At 49.1% G+C, this 19,462-nt stretch overlaps 1 protein-coding gene across 1 annotated transcript in view; it reads right to left on the reverse strand.

The window, feature by feature from the left end:
• Positions 1 to 1,076: 1,076 nt before the first annotated feature.
• Positions 1,077 to 19,462, reverse strand: part of LOC143145306 (uncharacterized) — a 61,506-nt gene continuing 43,120 nt past the window's right edge. Inside the window, exons 4-6 of the mRNA XM_076308561.1 lie at positions 18,640 to 18,807; positions 17,734 to 17,810; positions 1,077 to 3,449 (exon numbers count right to left, since the gene is read on the reverse strand). Of these exons, the coding sequence (XP_076164676.1) occupies positions 2,942 to 3,449; positions 17,734 to 17,810; positions 18,640 to 18,807 (753 nt within the window). The 3' untranslated portion in view covers positions 1,077 to 2,941. The remainder of the gene's footprint in view (positions 3,450 to 17,733; positions 17,811 to 18,639; positions 18,808 to 19,462) is intronic.

The raw sequence follows: 19,462 nt of genomic DNA on the forward strand, positions 1-19,462 counted from the left end.
TGTATATTAGAAGGTTGGATATTTTTGTTCACGATCTCTCTCGATCCGGGAATTGTTCCCGTTTCCAGAAAAAATTAGATCTGTTTCCCCGTTGACTCAGTTGTAATAAAATAATAAATTTAGTCCTTGCCTCTTCATCCCCTTTATTCCACTTCCAACACCCATGTGCTTTATGAATCTTTTATTTAAACGCGAGTAGGTTATAACGGGCAGAAATAGATTTCTATGAAACCTACAGAGCTTCTCTCTAAACAATAAATACAAAATCTACATTAAAATATACCTACCGTACCGTGTTTCCAATTTACTTTCGCGAAATTTCTTTTCAGCAAACCGCAAAAACCCCACCATCTCTAATAAGCAAAATCCCCTCTAAGGAAGGATTCTAAACCTTCTTTTACACAAACCTTTGTAATTATATACCAGAGACACTTACTATACCTTCAATTTACTTTTATCGAGGAGTCCTCTCCTACAGGACACTCTGAACACTTCCCAGCGATCTCGAGCGAGTCGTATCCTCCCTGAAAGTGGTCTTCGAGCGTCGTTACCGGGATCAGAAGCGCGTGTTCGACTCCCAAGAACTCTAAATGCCCAGCCAATTGCACGTGTCGCGCGCGAGTTGCTGGAGCGAAAGATTATTTGCGGTAGACGAGCCGCGAACGATCTCTCGTGCGAGGGGTACGCAACCAGGGACACGCAAGCGAGGGGGTATGCGAACGAACGAGCAACGTGTGCGCTTCTGGGCTCTTGGTCACGGAGGAGGGGGGTCGTGAGGTGTTGGTCATGGAACGAACCGGCCTTAAACTGGCTGCGTCTAAAAATAATTGCTCGTTGACAGGCCGTGAAATGAATTTATTTAATTTCGGATAGGTATAACAGAATTACACGGCAGTTGGAGGCGCGATGAAGCCCGGGGTCGGCGTGACGAGCCACTCGATGGAGCGGAGAGCTGGTCGCGCCTCGGAAGAGAGGAGAGGAGAGAGCGAGAGGAGAATCGAGCTTGGGAGCAGGTTTTCTCGAACGTACTCGTCGAACGTTTATTAAAATCGACGAATCGGAGAACGATCCAAGCCCAATATTATTTCAAAATAATCTTGTCTCGGGTAATTCTGGAAGTTTAACAAATGCAAAAAGAAAACATTTTTTTTTTATACGTATCCGAAAACGTAATTTTGGAATTTCTTTTTTAAATTTCCGCTTAAAAGGGAGGGTTGGAAGATCCGTTGGTACACGTACGAACAGCGCCGATTTTTAATGAAAATTCGTTTATTTTTATTCGTGCTACATCGAGGATACGCCGTTTAAACGCTACACGCTACCGAAAAAGACTTTATGTACAAATATCCACCGTCTCGAGGAAAGACGCATTAATACTATCGTGGTATATGTTACAACTATAGCGGGAGGCGGTCTCTCCCCACTTTTTGTCCCGCCGTCTCCCCTCCCCTTTCTCCTCACTCCTGCGCGTTTATATATTACACACATTCACTTCGAATCGGGGTTCGCGCGTTACAACGACGAACGCGAGATTTGATCTAAATTCGCTTCGCGAAATCGTTTATTTTTTTTTTTTTTTTCGTTTATTTACAAGGTCGCTCGAGTGTACCTCTGAAGTGGAGGGGAGGAGGTGACAAGAAGAAGTTATTTTCTTCTAGTTTCCACTCCCCTTTTTCCGTACAACCCTCTCCAGAGGACTCGGGACGGGTCTACGGTTACATTACGCGGGACACAGAGAGCGAACAAGTACGGGCCATTTCCCTAAAAACTAGCTTAACGTTTTGAGGCTCGAGCGGCCGAGAATTTCGTGCGGGAGCTTTCTCCTCGAGCGGGAAACGAAACGCTCGTGCTCACCGAGCCGTGACGAGGATCGCCGACGAAATTCGGAGCGAGCGAGCGGCCAACGAACCAAGTTCCTCGTTCGAGAAAGACGATACGACGCGACGCCTGTCGAGCGGACAACGCGTACGCGTGTTAACCCTTTTCTATTCGTCGAACATGTTCGTTACTTTCTGTCGAAAACTCGACCAAAAAGTTTAAAAACGTCCCCGACGTGATTTTCGTCCGAGTAGCACGACTCGATCGTGTTACAGATTCGGATGTACTGTTCGTGGGTGAGAAGAAGGCCGACGAGTGTTCGTTCCCCACTCTAGGTTCACTAGTTCCCCCACCACCGCGCGTGGGCGTGGCGAAAGATCGACAGCGACCAATGGCGACGATGCGTGCAACAACTGGGCGTTGACCAGAGTGGGGGGATGGAAACACTTCTTCTCAGAGACGAACAGTACATTTTCCACGTGGATGTTCACCGTAGGTTGCACTGAAAGGATTTAACCAATGAAAATTTCGCAGTTTTGAGTGCTCTTGACATGGATTTTCCCTCGGTGTGAAACGTAGGCTTCCATCGAGGTTTCCATCGCGAGAGTTAACTTTAGAAAATTCTGATCTGCGGATAACGACACCAACGCGACTCGGTCGACACGCGTTAACCTTTTCCGGTACCGAACCACGTAGCATTCGTCGGATGTATGTATCCAGGCGAGGGTTCATCCATCGAAGATTCCATCGCGAGGTTAACATTAAAAAAAAAAGATCCGTGTCTACGATAACGTCCGAATGCGCCACGTTCCGACGCAATCTCCTCGGTTACCAAAGAGTACAAATTCGTCGGACGTATTTTATTTCTATCCACTTGGGTTTATTTCCATCGATCGAGGGTTAACCTTACGAAAATTTCGGCGAACTTCCGGCTCGTGTGGCTCGACTCAACGCTTCTTTTTTTTCTTTCTTTGGCTGCACCGCGTCTCACCCCTCCGATGCGCTCACGGACGACGCTTCGACAAAGCGCGTCCTCCCTCGACTCCTCCTCGCGGCGTCGAACAACGACCGAGAGAAAAAGGTTACAACGAGGTCATCAACGCTGAATCTGCGAGGGTGGGCGCTAATTGGGGGTGGTAGGGCGGGCCCTGAGGGGCGGAGGTGTACTGGCCGGCGGTGGGTACGGGGTGTACCTCAGGGAGGGGGCGGTCGCGGTGGGTGGGGAGGATCTTCGCGAGATCATCGCGACTGGGGGGGGCTGCCAGGGCCAGGGGAGGGCCGCTGGGTAGGGGAAGGGCGCGGTAGCCGCCACCGCGGGATAGGGGGACGACGAGCCCGTCGCGGGCCTGGTCCCAGGGTGAGTTTGACCCACGGTCCCGTAGAGGAGGGCCGTTGACGGTGTCATCCACGGCGGCAACGCATGCGCCGGGTTCTCGTGCTGCGATTGCTGTTGCTGCGACTGCTGATGGTGCTGTTGCTGTTGCTGTTGCTGTTGAGCACCGAGTGCCGCGGCGGCTGCGGCTGCGGCTGCGGCCGCCGCGGCCGGTGACGACATCGCTAGATGCTCGTACAACCGAACTGGGGCCACCCCGCAACGCACCAGCTGCTGTTCCATCAGCTCCATCGGGTCTCTGAAACGAGCAAACGAAACCCAAGGGTTTTAGCCAGTTTACCGGGGGATTCCATCAGCCACTCCACGGTTGACCACTCTCTGATTTTTCGACGATAAGAATTAGGGAACTTTGAAGAAGTTTTTTTTGGAAGGAATAGGAACTTGCAGGGAGGTTTGTAGACGGTTTGGGTAGCTCTGTGAATTTTACTTTAGCCTTGACACGACTGAAATTTCGTTTGGACGATGAGAATTAGGGAACTTTGTAGAATTTTTTCCGGAAGAAATAGGAACGGTAGGGATGTAAAAGTTTGCAGGGAGATTTGTAGACAGTTGCCTTGATATGATTGGAATTATTACAGTTGGAGGAAATACAAAAGGAGAAGGAATGGTTAAATTATAAGAGTCGTTCCATTGCTGGAACACTGAGTATCGAAAATCGTCGAAACATTTCGAGGTGAAGTTTCGATCTTCCACTTTCAAATTTTACCTTTTTGATATAATAAATTATACTAATCGAAATCCACCTAAAACATTTTTTTTTAAATAGAAGGAAATGTACTTTCGTCATCCAGTGGCGATCCATTTATTTCACACGTGTCAAACGCAACGATTTTACATTCTCACGTGGAAAAGACCTTTCGAACGAGAATGAACATTTTCTACCGAATTGCATATATTAAATTCGTTGACTGGAGAGCCATCGGATCGATCGAGACAGGGTCGGGCTCGTCCCTCTGATCAACCTATCGACGTTATCGGCATTAAGTGGCATTTAAAGGAGAATGAATCGATGAGACCCCGGCGCGTATAAAGGGGGGCCCAGAGGGGGCCAGAAGGGGGCAATCGAACGACCGAAGAAGGCGCGCGCGAGTAATTAAGACGACGTTTTCTCGTATCGACGTACCGGCGACGGATTAACGTGATGGATGATTTGGTGCATTAGACGCCGGGACTTAATTAGGGTTAATTACCGGCGATTGTACGCCAGAGACGATCGAGAGACACGAAGACGGTATTGGTACGCTAACGAGCGAATTATTGGTCGACCATGGATGAAAACGCAGCGTTGTTGTTGTCTACTTCGTTGGCGTTCGCGTGATATTCGCGATAATTAATGATCAGTGGCGGTGGTATCATTGCAAGGCGGCGCATTCACGTTTGCATCGTCATTTCCTACTTTCGTGATTACGCGCGCGCGCGCGCGCGGGAGTGGTGCGTAAACACCGTCGCTATTATCGCCACGAGACCATCTTAATTATTAAGATCTCATTGTGATCGCGCTGGAGGCACAGGGACGATTCCCCTCCCCCTTCTCTCCTTGTACCACGTGTGGAGAATTTTTTTAACGTTTGAGGTCGAGTGCAGGGGTTTCGGTAAATAGGTCCTGTTCCGAGAAAGCTGACACACCTTTGAGGAGAAATTGCAATCGATCGACAATGTTTATTTCTCGGTGAACATACGCACAGTTCAACGAGTAATTTACCAAGAGTTTCTTTTGTTCAGTTTGGACCCATATCAAACACAAACGAGAAGAAATATACCAAAAGTTGCACACAAAAAAAATATCAAGTGCGATAACTTGCAGAAAAAATGATGCGTTAAAATACTGTTTTCTCTTCCAAAATTGGCATATCCATTTTGTCCACCACATCTGTGTTAATAAACAAAGAAATGCAACAATATTTTCACAGCAATTGTAACAACAATATCCTAAAAGTACGTCCTTGTTCCGTCGATATACTTCCACGTGTATTTTGCCAATTGCAGGTGACTGAACTGTTCGACGCACCATAGCAACTGACGACATCGAGGTAGCGTCTAAGCGGTCAAAACGAACAGAAACGCTACTTACCGGTGCGACGGGTTCGGGATCGAGTCCAGAGGATTTCGTAAGCGCGGACAGCCGAGTTTTACGAAATAGGAGCTCCTCTGTTGTCCCGGGAAGACCCGATCCCACCCGCGTAGCTCCCCGAGAAAACGATCTCGATGGACGCGGTTCGGTAGTCCCCGGGCAAGTCGAGTCAAGTGGTCGAAAGAAAACCTGATACCGGCAGCTCGTCGGATAATTTCACCGCGGGCCCCGACCGACGATGATACCTCCTATTGATCATCTGGTTCCTCGAAACCCCCGTGAAACACCTCCCGTTCCCCTCTTTCACGGGTGCCATTCGTCTCGAGGGAATCGTCTCCCGGTAGGAGCGATCTCGTTCTCGATCCCCAGCGAACTAATCTCCAGGAACTGTGCACCAAGAATAACACCGCGCGCGAGAGAGAGTCAACCGTCCAGCGAACACGAACCCCATGGAAATCGAAGGCGAAGGCAAAGGCGTTAAAACAGCGACGACAAAAAGGAGAAAAAGGGGATTTGAAAAGGGTGATTCGAGAGAAGAAGAAAAAAAAACAAGAAAAAAAAAAGGAACAGGAGGTAGGAACGAAACAGAAGAAAGCGAGGGAGAGACGTAAAAGATGAAAGAGGAACAATGGCCGCGGTGTGCAGCTCGCGCGTCTCGGTTACCACCCCGAGTATACCGCTTAGCGCGTAACGCGACACCGAGGGACGTACGGAAACTAGAAGAGGACGCGTTTTGTGCGACCTGGCCAGAAGCGTGAAATTTCTGGACCTCCGCGACGCAGAAGCTGACGATGGAAGGGAAGAGGGAGTGAAGGATGCTTCGAGAGTGGGGGCAAGATTGATTTTTCATTTTTGATTACTGTCTCTATATTCTGTGCCCAGTATTTCTTTTCTGGGTACACCACCACGGTTAGAATTCAATCTTTTGCAACACCTAGTGTCTCTATGGTTCAGTGTTCAAGGTGGACGAAAGCTGGGAAAGGGTAAAGTATATCCCTGAAGTAGACTATGGTTGGTTGTCATTCTTGAAACGTCATAGATTGCAATTGCTATTCCAGGTGCGGGAGATACTTGTACCATGTACACCGTGCTAAAGACAAGCTTTCGGGTAGCCCAGTTGTCCACAGCTCAGGTTTCAAAGAGAAGAGTGGGCAAGCTTTGGGGCAAAGTATGCCCTGAGAGTAACGTTGAATCCAATTTTTAAGTTTGAAGAATGCGAAAATGGCAATCGATGCCCCAGTTATTCCATTCAATGACCCTCGATCAACGAACGTACATCTTCCATGGAGAGGACTCTTCTTCGTCCAAGATTCGATCACTGAACGACACCCGTGTAGTCCTTCCGCGGGCCCCGTGTTTCAAGAATATCAATTACACGATTTCCGCGGCGACGAGTAGGCTACTTTCGCGCTTCGCAGAAAGGTAGAAGCCAGAAGGGCAGGGCGGAAGGAAGGAAGGAAGAGCTCGAGAGGACGAAGGGCCCGAAGAAACTCGCCCTGGCTGAAAGAAGCGAGGGATTAGGGGGGCCCGGGGCTAATCGCCGTCCGCTCGAACGTGCCGGACCACACACCGCCGCGTCCACGGCCATTCCTCTTCTCCTTCTTCTGAAATATCGCTGTCAAACGCCCAAACTCTATTAGTCGACACGTACGATCGTCAATTCCTCGAGTAGGATCGATCCCGTGCTACCCGAAACATTTCTTTCCCTAAAAGATCCGCCTAGAACATCTCCGAGTTCTCTTTCACCTCGGGGAACAAAGGAAGTGAATCTCGAGCATCGAGAAGACCCACCTTGGAACCTCGATAATTGTTTAACAGCGACATATAACGAAGAAAACGTCTTCTATGCACCTAGAGGCTCCCCAAAGTGTTCTCTCACCTCAGGGAACAAAGGAAGTGAATCTCAAGCATCGAGGAGACACACTTAGGAACCTCGATAATTGTTTAACAGCGACATATAACGAAGAAAATGTCTTCTATGCACCTAGAGGTCCTCCAAAGTGTTCTCTCACTTCGGGGAACAAAGGAAGTGAATCTCAAGCATCGAGGAGACTCACCTTGGAACCTCGATAATTGTTTAACAGCGACATATAACGAAGAAAATATTTTCTATGCACCTAGAGGCTCCCCAAAGTGTTCTCTCACTTCAGGGAACAAAGGAAGTGAATCTTGAACATCGAGAAGACACACCTAGGAACCTCGATAATTGTTTAACAGCGACATATAACGAAGAAAACGTCTTCTATGAACCTAGAGGCCCCCCAAATTGTTCTCTCACTACGAAGAACAAAGGAACTAGATCTGGAGGAACGAGGAGACGCACTTTGGAACGTCGATAATCGTTTAATGGTAACGCAGATGGGGCAAACGATCACGGAAATCGAGATTACGCACGATGGACAACGAAGCGGACGAGAGTGGTCGCGCGCCAATGAGTACGCGCACCTGTATACGCGAAACGGAAATGACGCAGCACGCGGAGAGACTCTCTATGCATTAACCCTGGGCTGCAACTCACGACGCGCCGTGGCCTCCCAGCCTTGAATTATATCCTTAATGTTTTCATAAAGCTTCCTTATGTACAGACAATAAAAGCCCTAATTACAGTGGTTCGCCGGGACGAGAGAACGCGGCCCGAGGCGGTCGCCTATTACTATTCGCGCTATGCCTCCTGTAATCGTTACACCGAGCGATAAATATTCCTCGTCGATCCGACGAGTCTCGAGTCTGCGCGTTTCCTCGGCCCGTAATGGCGCGGTTACGCTCGAAACGTTCTAATTACAGACCAACACCGTAACTCGCGTTACAACTGTCCACCGCGATGTCCACGACCAACCCCTGTTACAAGATCGATGCGGTTGTCCCGAATTGGTCCAGAGAGTGACAACTCGTGATTTTACGTACGGTTCGGTGTTGTCTCGGTCAATCGTGGCAACACAGAGTCGACGTTGGTCGACCCGCTCGCGTGTCTTGGGTTTTTCTTAAGTAATTTTCCACGTTACACCGGATCCTTGGCAAGCCTGGGGAGAGCGATGTCTTCGCGTGGTCTCGCGTTCAGAGTTGGCGAGACGAACGACCGACTATCTCGCGAATTCTCCGATTCTCACGCGAGCCTCCTTAGCGGTGATTCTCTGAACGAAATAGACGCGTCGTGGTCGTGGTTTCCGTCCCAATTGTGGAACGAAACGTTCGAGGGGTCTGTGGTTTGCAGGGGAGAGGTTCGTTTTCTACGAGGGGGGCCCCCCTCGTGGAACTTTCGGTTGTTTTTGTCCGGATTGTAGAAGGATGAGATATTCGAAAGCGCGTACACATTTGCGGGAGAAAAATAGATCGAGACATTTTTACGAGGGGGCCCCCTTGGTATTTCGGTGCCCCGTGAAATGCTCGGTTGGTTTTTGTCCCGATTGTGGGACGATGAAACTATCCACGATGATGTTCACGAAATTGTACGCGGAACGAAACTAGATTGAGGAGAGTTTTCACGAGGGGGGCCCCCCTGTGACTTCGGTACCCTGAAAACACACTGGTCGTTTCCATTCCAATCGGAGGCTAATAAAATTTACAACGGTGATATTCGAGATATTATCGTTTCCAAGAAAAAAGTAGATCGAGAAGTTTCACGAGGGGGCCCCCTGTGATTTCGGTACCCAGTGAAACACTCCACACTGGTCATTTCCATTCCAATCGGAGGCTAATAAAATTTGCAACGGTGATATTTGAGAAAGTATCGTTTCCAAGAAAAAACTAGATTGAGAAGTTTCACGAGGGGGGCTCCCTGTGATTTCGATGCCCCGTAAAACACATCAAACTCGTCGTTTCCATCCCAATCGGAGGACGATAAGATTCTCGACGACGATATTTGCAAAACTATCGTTTTTAGGAGAAAAATAGATCGAGAAGACTCACGAGGGGGGCCCCCTGCAACTTCAGTATCCCGTGAAACACTCCATAGTGGTTGTTTCCGTCTCAATAGGAGGTTAATAAGATTTGCAACGGTGATATTTGAAAAACTATCGTTTCCAGGAGAAAAATAGATCGAGAAGTTTCCACGAGGGAGGCCCCCCTCTGATTTCTATGCCCCAAGATCACTGTTTCTATCCAAACCAAAGACGATGAAATCTTCAACGAAAATATTTCCAAAGAAAAATTCGATCCAAAAGTTTCCACGAGGTGAAGGGGGGGGGGGGGGGCACGTTCTCGTCTCAATCATAGTAGAATGAAACATTTGATATTAATGTTGGCAAAACTGTACCGTTCGCGGGGAAAAACAAGATCGAAGAGTTTCGATACGGCGTGAAACGCTCAGCTCGGCCTAAGCGGGGTTCGCGATATTAGCGCGGAGGGGATTCCATCGAACGGGGAGCCTGTTATTCTCCGCCTACCCCGAGGCTGACACAAGGCATTAGGTAAGTGGTAGATAATAATAGGTTACACCCCACTGATGGCCGAAGGTAGTTCATCGAGCGACGCGGCTTCGTTCGACTCGCGCGTCCGTTTCACTCACACGCACGTGATCCCGGCCGCGTACGAAAAGGATCGACGAGACGGATCGCTCTTATCGACGATACGCGCGTTTCGCGAAAAAAAAAAAAGAGAGAGGAGAAGGGAAGGAAATAAAACGCTTTCAGCGGACGACTAATGGACGAGTACGAAATAAATATTTAAACGGTTCGACGTACCCGCGCGCGGAATAAATAAATAGCCACCGTCGTAGCTACCCACACACCGTGTGTGTGCGCTACCTACGTACCGGGGCTCTATAAAATTCCGTACATCGCGCGTGTAATTTACCGCGAGAGGGAAAATAAGAGTCTGGTCGCGGAAAAATTGTCGCAAACCCCTCGAGGCGAGCCGTGAGATATCGAAACCCGGTGTCGGGGAAAACGTTCTTGAAAAAAAAAAGAAAAAATAATAATAAATAATAAAACCTCCGGGAGAAGCTTAAGGACGCGGAGAAACGAAAAAGAAGAACGGTAAATGAGAAACGACCGGACCCGATCGCACTGAAATACGGGTAAGAAGATTCGAAGGAAGCCGGGGCGCAGCAGCGGCTGGACGAGGGCACGAAAAGAAAGGGAGAAAGGGGGGGAGTAGGGGTGGGGAGTGCGCAGCACCACGGAGAAAGAGCGAGTGTAACAGTGAAGAAATTAATAGCCATAAAATATGAATAGAAATTAGCAGGTTCGGGGTGGCGTGACGCGTTTGCTCGCTCATTTCCTTTCGGCGCGTTGAAAAACAACAAAACAACACAAAATACGGTCGAGCCTGTAATTTACCCGGCTGCCGCCTAGCAGGCCGACGCGCGATCGAGCGCCTCGGTGTGAAGGGGGGCAACTGACGCACACACCGCTCTCGACGCCCTTTCGACGCGCGTGTACGTGTGGAAGGAGCACCGGCGTGCGACGAGTGTGAGAGTGCGGCCCCATCGGTCGCTTTGGCGCGGCATACGCGCGAACACTAGCGAGAGAAAGAGAGAACCGGCCAGCTCTCTCTCTCTCTCAAGAGAGAGAGAACCGCCGAGCATCGCTGCGAGGTCGACTCGGGAGAGACTCCGCTGCGAGCGGCGGACCTGGGCCATCATCGTCGTCGCACGGTAGATATGGAAGGTAATGATCCGGTAATGACCCTGACGCGTTGGATAGCCAGCCGATATACGCGCGCCCCGGCTAGTACTACACCAAGCGTCCAACGTTTTCTCCACCTTCCCTCCCCTTTTATTCTCTTCTCTTCTTCTTTCTCCACGACTCGCCGCCGACCACTAAAGTCCCGATGATGCACGGCGAGACCTTTGTTTTTGCGTTTTAAACGGCGGTTATTAGCTCCGTGGCGTTCTCCGGCCACCGAACGCTCTCCCCTTTCCACCACCACCCCGCCCCCTGAGCCCCTTCCACCAGTCAGGTTCGTTTCGCTCGCTCCCGCCGAACCCACTCCCCTCGTACGTCCGACGCGTCCCGTGTCTCGTCCTCGTCTATCGTCGTTCGACGGTTCGGTAACGCGGTCGGCTACTAATGGGCGCTCGGGCGACTTCGGGTGATCGGTTGAAGCTACCCGAGTGGCGGCGGTGGCCGGGGCGCTCGCGCTTTTCGATGCCTCGCTAGTTTCTCTCGGCACCGGTTGAACGCGAAACGGAGAAAAGAGCCGCGACCGCGCGATCTTCTTCGCTCGAGGACGCTCTCGAGAAACGATCGAGGTAGCGAGAGAGAACACGAGACACGGGGGACAGAGAGACGAGAGGAAGGCAAGAGAGTTTGCGCGAGGGGAAAAGGAGGAAGAAGAAGGCCAGAGCGGCAGCGGTAATGACAGGCCGTCCGCTCTCGAAGCTAATATAGATGAATGCCCTGCCCTCCTTGCCCTCCGGAACCAGCGAGGAGAACGTGGAATCGCTCTCTTTCCCCTCTCGCCCCTCCCGTCCACCTCGCCACTTTCGGCAACCGACGACGACCCGATGTTTCATCGGTTTCACCGCGAAAGAATCGCCGAACGACGCTGCAACACAGCCCGGGATCGATTTCCTCGCGCGGCGCCGCGATTCCCTCGTCGACACCGGATGCTGAGATTTCAACGCTTCGAGAAACATAACCTATTTCTCTTTTTCGTATTTGGTTCGAGCGATCTCGAAGTGACCATGAAACAAAAATCGAAAGAGTAGTCGGGAAGTCCCATTTATATCCAATCTCCGTTTGGCAATGTTTTAACAAATTCCACCGACACGACTGTTAAATTATCGTATCGATGAAAATAATATTCAGCTACACTTTTCTTTTTCCGTAATTCCGAAAACTTGTACTTTTTTAACCCTTTCCACTCGAGAGGCGATCCTCGATCGCCACTTAATTCGGTGTACCTTCTCCAATTGGGAAAACCATCGTGATATGGAATTGAAATTAAAATTGAATCGCTCCTTTCTTGTAAGGTGTAAACGTACATATATGAAATGTCGAAACGAAAATGTTCCGTTTGAAATCAATGACACGATTCGAAGGATTTCATCGAGATGCTAGTTTCTGGTAACAGAAAAGCTTTCGAGTGCAAAGGGTCGATACAAGTGTCGTCGCTGACACTCGACGCGTTCCCCCACCCGGTGTCTTTCAACAGGACCCAAGATCAACCACGGACCCAAAAGAATCGCAGCGGAGCAACCGATTGCCTCGCGTGCCACTGTGCCCGATACTCGACGTTCTATGAAGGAATTCCTCATACGATCCCCCCTCCACAACTTTCAAGAGGTTTATACCAACCAACGACAACACTCGGTGGGCCCGAATTAAGTCCCACTTTTCTCTCCAGCTTGTCTCTATACTTTTTCCAACCCTCGAACTTTCTCCTTTCGTCTCTCCAGGTCCACGACCATCATCTGTGGGGGGGGGGGGGGGGGCGAGATTTTCAAGAAGGTTTGTACGCTTGGCGTCGAGGCAATTTCGAGTTTCTCGCGGCAGCTGGCCGTAAATTTGGACCCGCGGGACGAGCCGTGAACCGAGAAAGAAAGAGAGAGAGAGAGACGGAGAGAGATGAGACAAGGCGAGGCGGGGCGAGGGCCGCGCGTTTTTATAAACGGTTCTTAAATTTTCGCAGTTACCCGTAATATCTTTATAACAACGATTTCGGGGCTTTTTGTCGGGGCACGTATGCGAACGCGGACGTGATGATGGTCGGGGCAACGTTGGTGGAACGCGGGCAAAGGGTAGAGGTGGAGAGAGGAGGGCCAAAGGGGGCGCGAGGGATCGTACGAGAGATAGAGAAAGGGATACGGGGGCGAGGAGGTACGGCGAACGGCGAGAGAAGGAGAGAGAGTGAGGGGGGAGGAAGAGGCGAAAGGGCCGGAGGGGCATCTATCTATCAGCGGCGGCGTGAAGTGGGCGGGAGCATGCGCCGTATTGCCCCGTGCGGCCGCTCTCTCATTAACTCCGAACGCCGCCAGAGCCGCATCCGTGCAGCAGAACACGACTGCCGTAACCGCCGGAGCCGCGCGTTCCCTTCCGTTACCGCCCGGTCGACCGATTCGGACCGTTTTCTTCGATCTTGCACGCCCTCTTATCGCGGCTCGGTACGTTTCGGACGTCTCGAGTGTCGCGCCGACACCAGAACCCCCCACCCACCGCCGACCCGATGGGATTTCGATACCCTCGATCGCTTCGACTCGTCCACGCCCAGTTTAACCCCCTCCCCACGCGTACGGTACGCAGGATCACCCGGAAAATTTCACGAAAGTCCTCCGTCGCGAAAACGTCTCCTAGGTTCGGATCACTAACCGGTGGGGGTACTACCATCTCGGTGGATCCACCACGCCCACCCAGGGTTTCTCCGTTGGCTTCCAGGAGGAAATTTCTACGCGAAGAGGAATTTTAAGAAAAATCGAAAGGGTTTCGTCCCGTGATCGCGAATCGGTGTTTGAGGGGATTCCACGATCTTGGTGGATAGCAAGTGTATCGCACTCCGCGTCCAGTTTATCCTGAGTTATTCCACCGTGGGTATTTGGTGCGTGAAGTTCTCCTCGAAAGTGAGAAAAAAATTTGAAGACGTTCGAAACGCGGGTAGACCCTCGATGGGATTGCGCATGAGTTACGATCTCGTACAGGGGATTACGGTCGAGTCTTTTTGTTCTTTTTTCACGCTTCGTTTTCATTTCTCCGTTGTTGGTATCCAGCCGGTGGAATCTTTTCTTAAGCGGGAAGAAAATTTCACGAAAGTTGTAACACGACTTCGAAGGTCCACTCGATAGGGTTCGGATTACAATCTCGTCTAGGGGATTATGGATACCGTCTATTTTTTTTTTTTTCTCTCTCTCTCCTCACACGAACGGGTTAATATTCCTTGGACGATCGCGAGGAGTCCGAGAGGTTTCCTCGCGAGGAACCCGAGCGACGGCAGCAGGTCGACCGTTGGAATGACTGAGCAAGATTTCACGTGATCTCGGTTAGGCAGGTGCTGATTTGAGGAGGGTCGCGGTAGACTCGACCAGTGATTTCGGAACGATCTCGCGCGCGTCTTCTTGCCAAACTGCCGTGTCATTAAAGTGGTCGTCGATCGACGACCGTAACACACTGCGCGTCACTGCGATCGGGTCGAGAATTTACGCGCTGGGCAAACAACGACCCGCGACGCACCGACCCTGCGGGAACGGGTCGGTGATCGGACCCCAACACGCTCGCGGCGGGGACGTCGACGCGTTTCCACGGCACTGACGTTTCGGGAGAAACGTTGAAAAGCTTCGAACACGCCCCCCACGGTTCTTGGAACCGCGTCGAAGATCGTGTCGGCCGCATTAGCCGAGGAAAGGACTTTCCGGGTGAGTCTCGACACGCCTCCGATTAGCACGTGATTACCGCGCGCGCGTCCCCCAATGAGGAAGATTGTCAGTTACCGAAGGAAAAAAAATCCGATTCGGCGATACGAGGAAATTTCTCGACTCTTTTTCTTTTTTTTTTTTTTTTCTTTTTTTCGTACGAGAGGATATCAACCCTTTGCACTCGAGGCTTATTTCGCTACCGACGCCTCCTGAAAATCCTCCAAGTAGTAAAATTAATCTGGAATGGAACATTTTTATATACTTCGTATACGTGCGTTTACATTCTACAGAGAACGTAATATTTAAATTCCAATTTGAATTCCAAATCATCAAGTTTTCTCGAATGGAAAATAGTGCACTGAATTAGGTGACGAGCGAGGATGTCGTCTCGAGTCCAAAGAGTTAAACTTTCGTGAAACGACTAGCGGCCGTCGGCAACCATGGGTCAGTATAGACCCGGTTATTTTTTTCTACTTTACCTTCTGGAACGAATATTTGTCGTTATGGAACGAATGTGGGTCAAAATAGACCCACGCTTGGTTTACAAAGGGTTAGAATAACTGTGTAGAGGTTAAGTTTAGTTCAACGAGGTACAAATTTGATTCGGGATAATGATATTGTATCCACTTTGAAATATTCTCTATTTGTATCGAGAGCCAACGATATTACATCGTCGAGAAATTTCGTCTCGTGAGTAATTAACCGACCGACGTGAAACAAGTGTGAATATCTTTTCGCGGGAGATCATTTATCGAAAAATTGAACATCATGAATCCGTCGATCGTTCTTGAAACGCGGTAAGAGGTTATCCTAGCGTCCCCTGCTATCTTCCGCCATCTTGAGAAACGGAATCGTGAGACGTCTTCGACGCGTCCTCGTTCCGCGTTCCCCCCTCCCCCTTCGGTCCCGTAAACTCGAGGACACAGAAAAAAACAAGGAGGGAAAAAGAAAAACACGAACGATCGACGACGTTCCGAAATCTGGAGCGCGATAACGACGCGTATCCGGGAGTATCGGTAATGGCTTTTTAAATTAGACGGGCACACAGTTCCGACGGGGCACTAAAATCTTTTAATTATTGCTCCATTACCGGGCGAACAAATTATTTAACCGCATCGCTTGCACGATCCACCGCGCGAGCAGGTGTTCCACCGTCGGTCGGCACGATCGGCTACTATGCGAGGGCAAATATAAATACGTATATAACCCGCGTAAAACGTGCGCCCGTGAGAGGCTCGATATCGCTTTCGCGGAGTCGAAAGCACGAGAAACCCTGGCCGCGCGCGACCCAACGGAAGACGACTTTATTGGGTGGCCGTTATCGATTCCCCGACACACGCTCCGCGTGTACACCGGGACATTTGCATAAAACCTTGACTCGCGAGCACGGAGATCGCCGGGATCGGGCCGTAAACGATTTAGTGGGCGTATTTGCACCCGAGTGGCCACCGTTCGTACGCGTTAATTGAAATCGAACGACCGGGGGGATAATCGCCTCGAGAGAATCTTTCACCGCGTATTGTTCGTGAAATCTTTCCACGAGTACCGTGTGTATTGTTCGTGAATTCTTTCTACGAGTACCGTGTGTATTGTTTGTGAAATCTTCTCGCCGAATATCGTGTGTAATTGTCGTGAAATCTTCCCTCGAGTACCGTGTGTAATTTTTGTGAAATATTTCTTCGAGTACCGTGTGTATTGTTCGTGAAATCTTTCGCTGAATACCATATATATTGTTCATGAAATCTTTTGTCGAATACCGTATGTAATTTTCGTGAAATCTTTCCTCGAGTACCGTGTGTAATTTTCGTGAAATCTTGCGCCCAATACCGTATGTATTGTTCGTGCAATCTTTCGCCGAATACCGTGTATATTGTTCATGAAATCTTTTGTCGAATACCGTAGGTAACATACAGAATTTCTTTTGCCGAATACCGTGTGCATTATTCGTGAAATCTTTTCGTCGAATACCGTGTGTAATATTCGTGAAATCTTTCGCTGAATACCGTGTGTAATGTTCGTAAAATCTTTCCTCGAATACCGTGTGTAATGTTTGTGAAATCTTACGCCGAATACCATGTGTAATGTTCGTAAAATCTTTTCTGGAGTACAGTGTGTATTGTTCGTGAAATCTTTCCACGAATACTGTGTGTAATATTCGTAAAATCTTTTGCCAAATACCGTGTATATTGTTCCCGAAATCTTTCATTGAATACCGTGTGTACTGTTCGTGAAATCTTTCCCCGAGTACCGTAGGTAATGTATCGAATAATTTTCGCTGAATACCGTGTGTATTGTTTACGAACTCTTCCCTCGAATACCGTGTGTATTGTTCATAAACTCTCCCCTCGAATACCGTGTGTATTGTTCGCGAAATATTTCCTGGAGAACCATGCACAATACAGATAAAATCTTTCCTCGAATACCGCATGTACAGTTCGTGAAATCTTCGACCGTATTTCTCTTGACCGACTTTTTCACGACACTTCGGAACCGAGTAGAGGGGAGTTGTGAAGATACATTTCTCGGTTGACGCGGCACGTCGTGGAGAAATTGCAATTAATCGATACCTATTATTTCGCGGTGAATATAGAGACTGATAACGAGGTAGCGTCCATCTGCCAAAATTAATGGAAACGCTACTTATTGGAGCGTTACTTTGTCGCCGTTAACGATAATCCCTCGATGCGAGTGTATCCGTACACGCACACACGCGACGAAGTGAAAAAAAATTCTTTTCTGTCACGCATGTATCCGCCCCGGTCATAAACGCAGAGGAGAGCCACGCTGGCGAGCGAGCGAGCGAGCGAGCAGGTGCATCGTCATTCATGTAGATAGATGATCGCGGATAACTACGGAATCGCCCGCCTGTGTGCACGCTTATTCAGGATCAAATGTACCTTTCCTTCGACATTTAGCGTTGTATAAATTTCCACTTTTAACGAGATCTAAGAGATCGCGCGATAATTCGGCTGGCGCTATGATTAAGGTGCCGACGTTATAATGGCGCGTAATGATCGCTTCACTCGGCGCAGCGCTCGGCTGAGAGCTCTCATCGAAATATGTATATATATATATACACAAGCTGAAACGAATCGATTCGCAGACGAGCTACGACGATCGTTGAAACTCGAGGGAAAATTGACGTCGTGGGTTTCATCCACCTACCGGTCGAAATCCGTGAGCCTGGACGAGTCTCGAAAACCCTTGGCGAACGGATTGCTGTCGATCTTCAGCTTCGTTATCTGCAAGGAACAGAATGCATTTTACTCGCATCCCTACGATTGGGTTCAACAATCGAGAAACTCGGCCAATTCGACGATTATTTATCGTTAATACTTTTTTGGTACCGAACAAGGATACACAAGTTGACTAGGTTAGAGAAAAGTATCGACGACGATCATCACTGCGCATGCGTCGACACGTGATCGTGCGCGCTTTACGTTAAGAGCTCGCTCTCGACCTAACCTTTACGGATGCGTTTATTCGAATTTCTATCGTTATCGTTGCTTTATACTTTACAGAAAAATACACAAAACTAGATCTCTTAATCCAAGTATTATACTTTTCGTTTGTAAGATAACTTAACTTTTCTAATAATTTTAAACGAACATTGTACCATTTTCAACAAACACTGAAATACATATACATTAAAATCTATTCTCCCATTATTTCCTGATACGTTTTTTGTTCGATTTTTTAATTTTCATCTCCTACAAAATTCTCACACTTCCTTCCCCTCAAAGCTTACCAAACCGCGTCAAACTTGGCTCGATATTTTTATTATTAATCTACTCTCCCTTTATTTCCTGATACGTTTTTTGTCCAATTTTCTAATTCTCATCTCCTACAAAATTCTTACACTTCCTTCCCCTCAAACCTTACCAAACTCGTCAAACTTGGCTCGATACTTTTATTATTAATCTATTTTCCCTTTATTTCCTGATAAGTTTTTTATTAAAGTTTCCAATTATCATCTCCCACAAAATTCCCACACTTCCTTCCCCTCGAACCTTACCAAACTACGTCAAACTTGGCTCGATGTTTTCCGATCGTACACGATCTAGGACTCACCAATTGATTCTGATAGGCGGTGACCGCGGTGAAGATCGCCTCCGGGAATATGAAAGTCTTGTGCTCCTCCTTTTGAAGATCGGTGATATGGAGATTGTTGTCGTCGGTTTGCCGGCAACGGACCAAATGTATCCTCGGCTGGTATCGGTGCATCGAGTTCAACACGATCTGAAAATAGAAAACCGGCGTTCGTGGCGTGAGAGACACACGGTGGATAGACAACCCGACGTGCCCGAGAGTCGGGTCAGGTTGATTGGTTCTTTATCCCATGTACGTATACCGATGATTTACGCGGTCTTAATTCGCGAGTTCCCGGGGAATAACCGCGAGCGACGTATAAATCCTGTGCCCCGAACGTTAACAGGCGACGACGGGCTATAAGTCTCGTCTTGGCCACTTGTCATTCCTTATCTAATAATCGATAACCGGACGAAAATAATATCGCGATACTGTTGCTTCTCGTAACCGTGTACTAGCTCTCTCGGTTGGTCGCTCGCTCGTACCAGCGCCCGCGCACACGAGAGAACACGTTCGTTCATTTTGTAATCGTTCGGCGCGCGTCAATTTCGCAACAGGTACTCGGAGGTAATTCACCCCGCGGAATAAATCAACCGCGGAGGTGCCGCGGAGACCGCGATCCACGATCCAACCGCGAGTACGTAGCGACCGAATTTCCGTCGGATCGAGAAACGACCGTTAAACGACGCGACACTTGTAATTTGAACTTTTTAACGACGACGAGTCTATCCGTTCCTCGCCGTGGTTTTCTATATAGAAGGGAGAACACACACGCTCGTGGCGCGAACGGGGGAGTTTATAGCCG

This window comes from Ptiloglossa arizonensis, chromosome 4 (genome assembly GCF_051014685.1).
Source record: "Ptiloglossa arizonensis isolate GNS036 chromosome 4, iyPtiAriz1_principal, whole genome shotgun sequence".
NCBI classification, from domain to species: domain Eukaryota; kingdom Metazoa; phylum Arthropoda; class Insecta; order Hymenoptera; family Colletidae; genus Ptiloglossa; species Ptiloglossa arizonensis.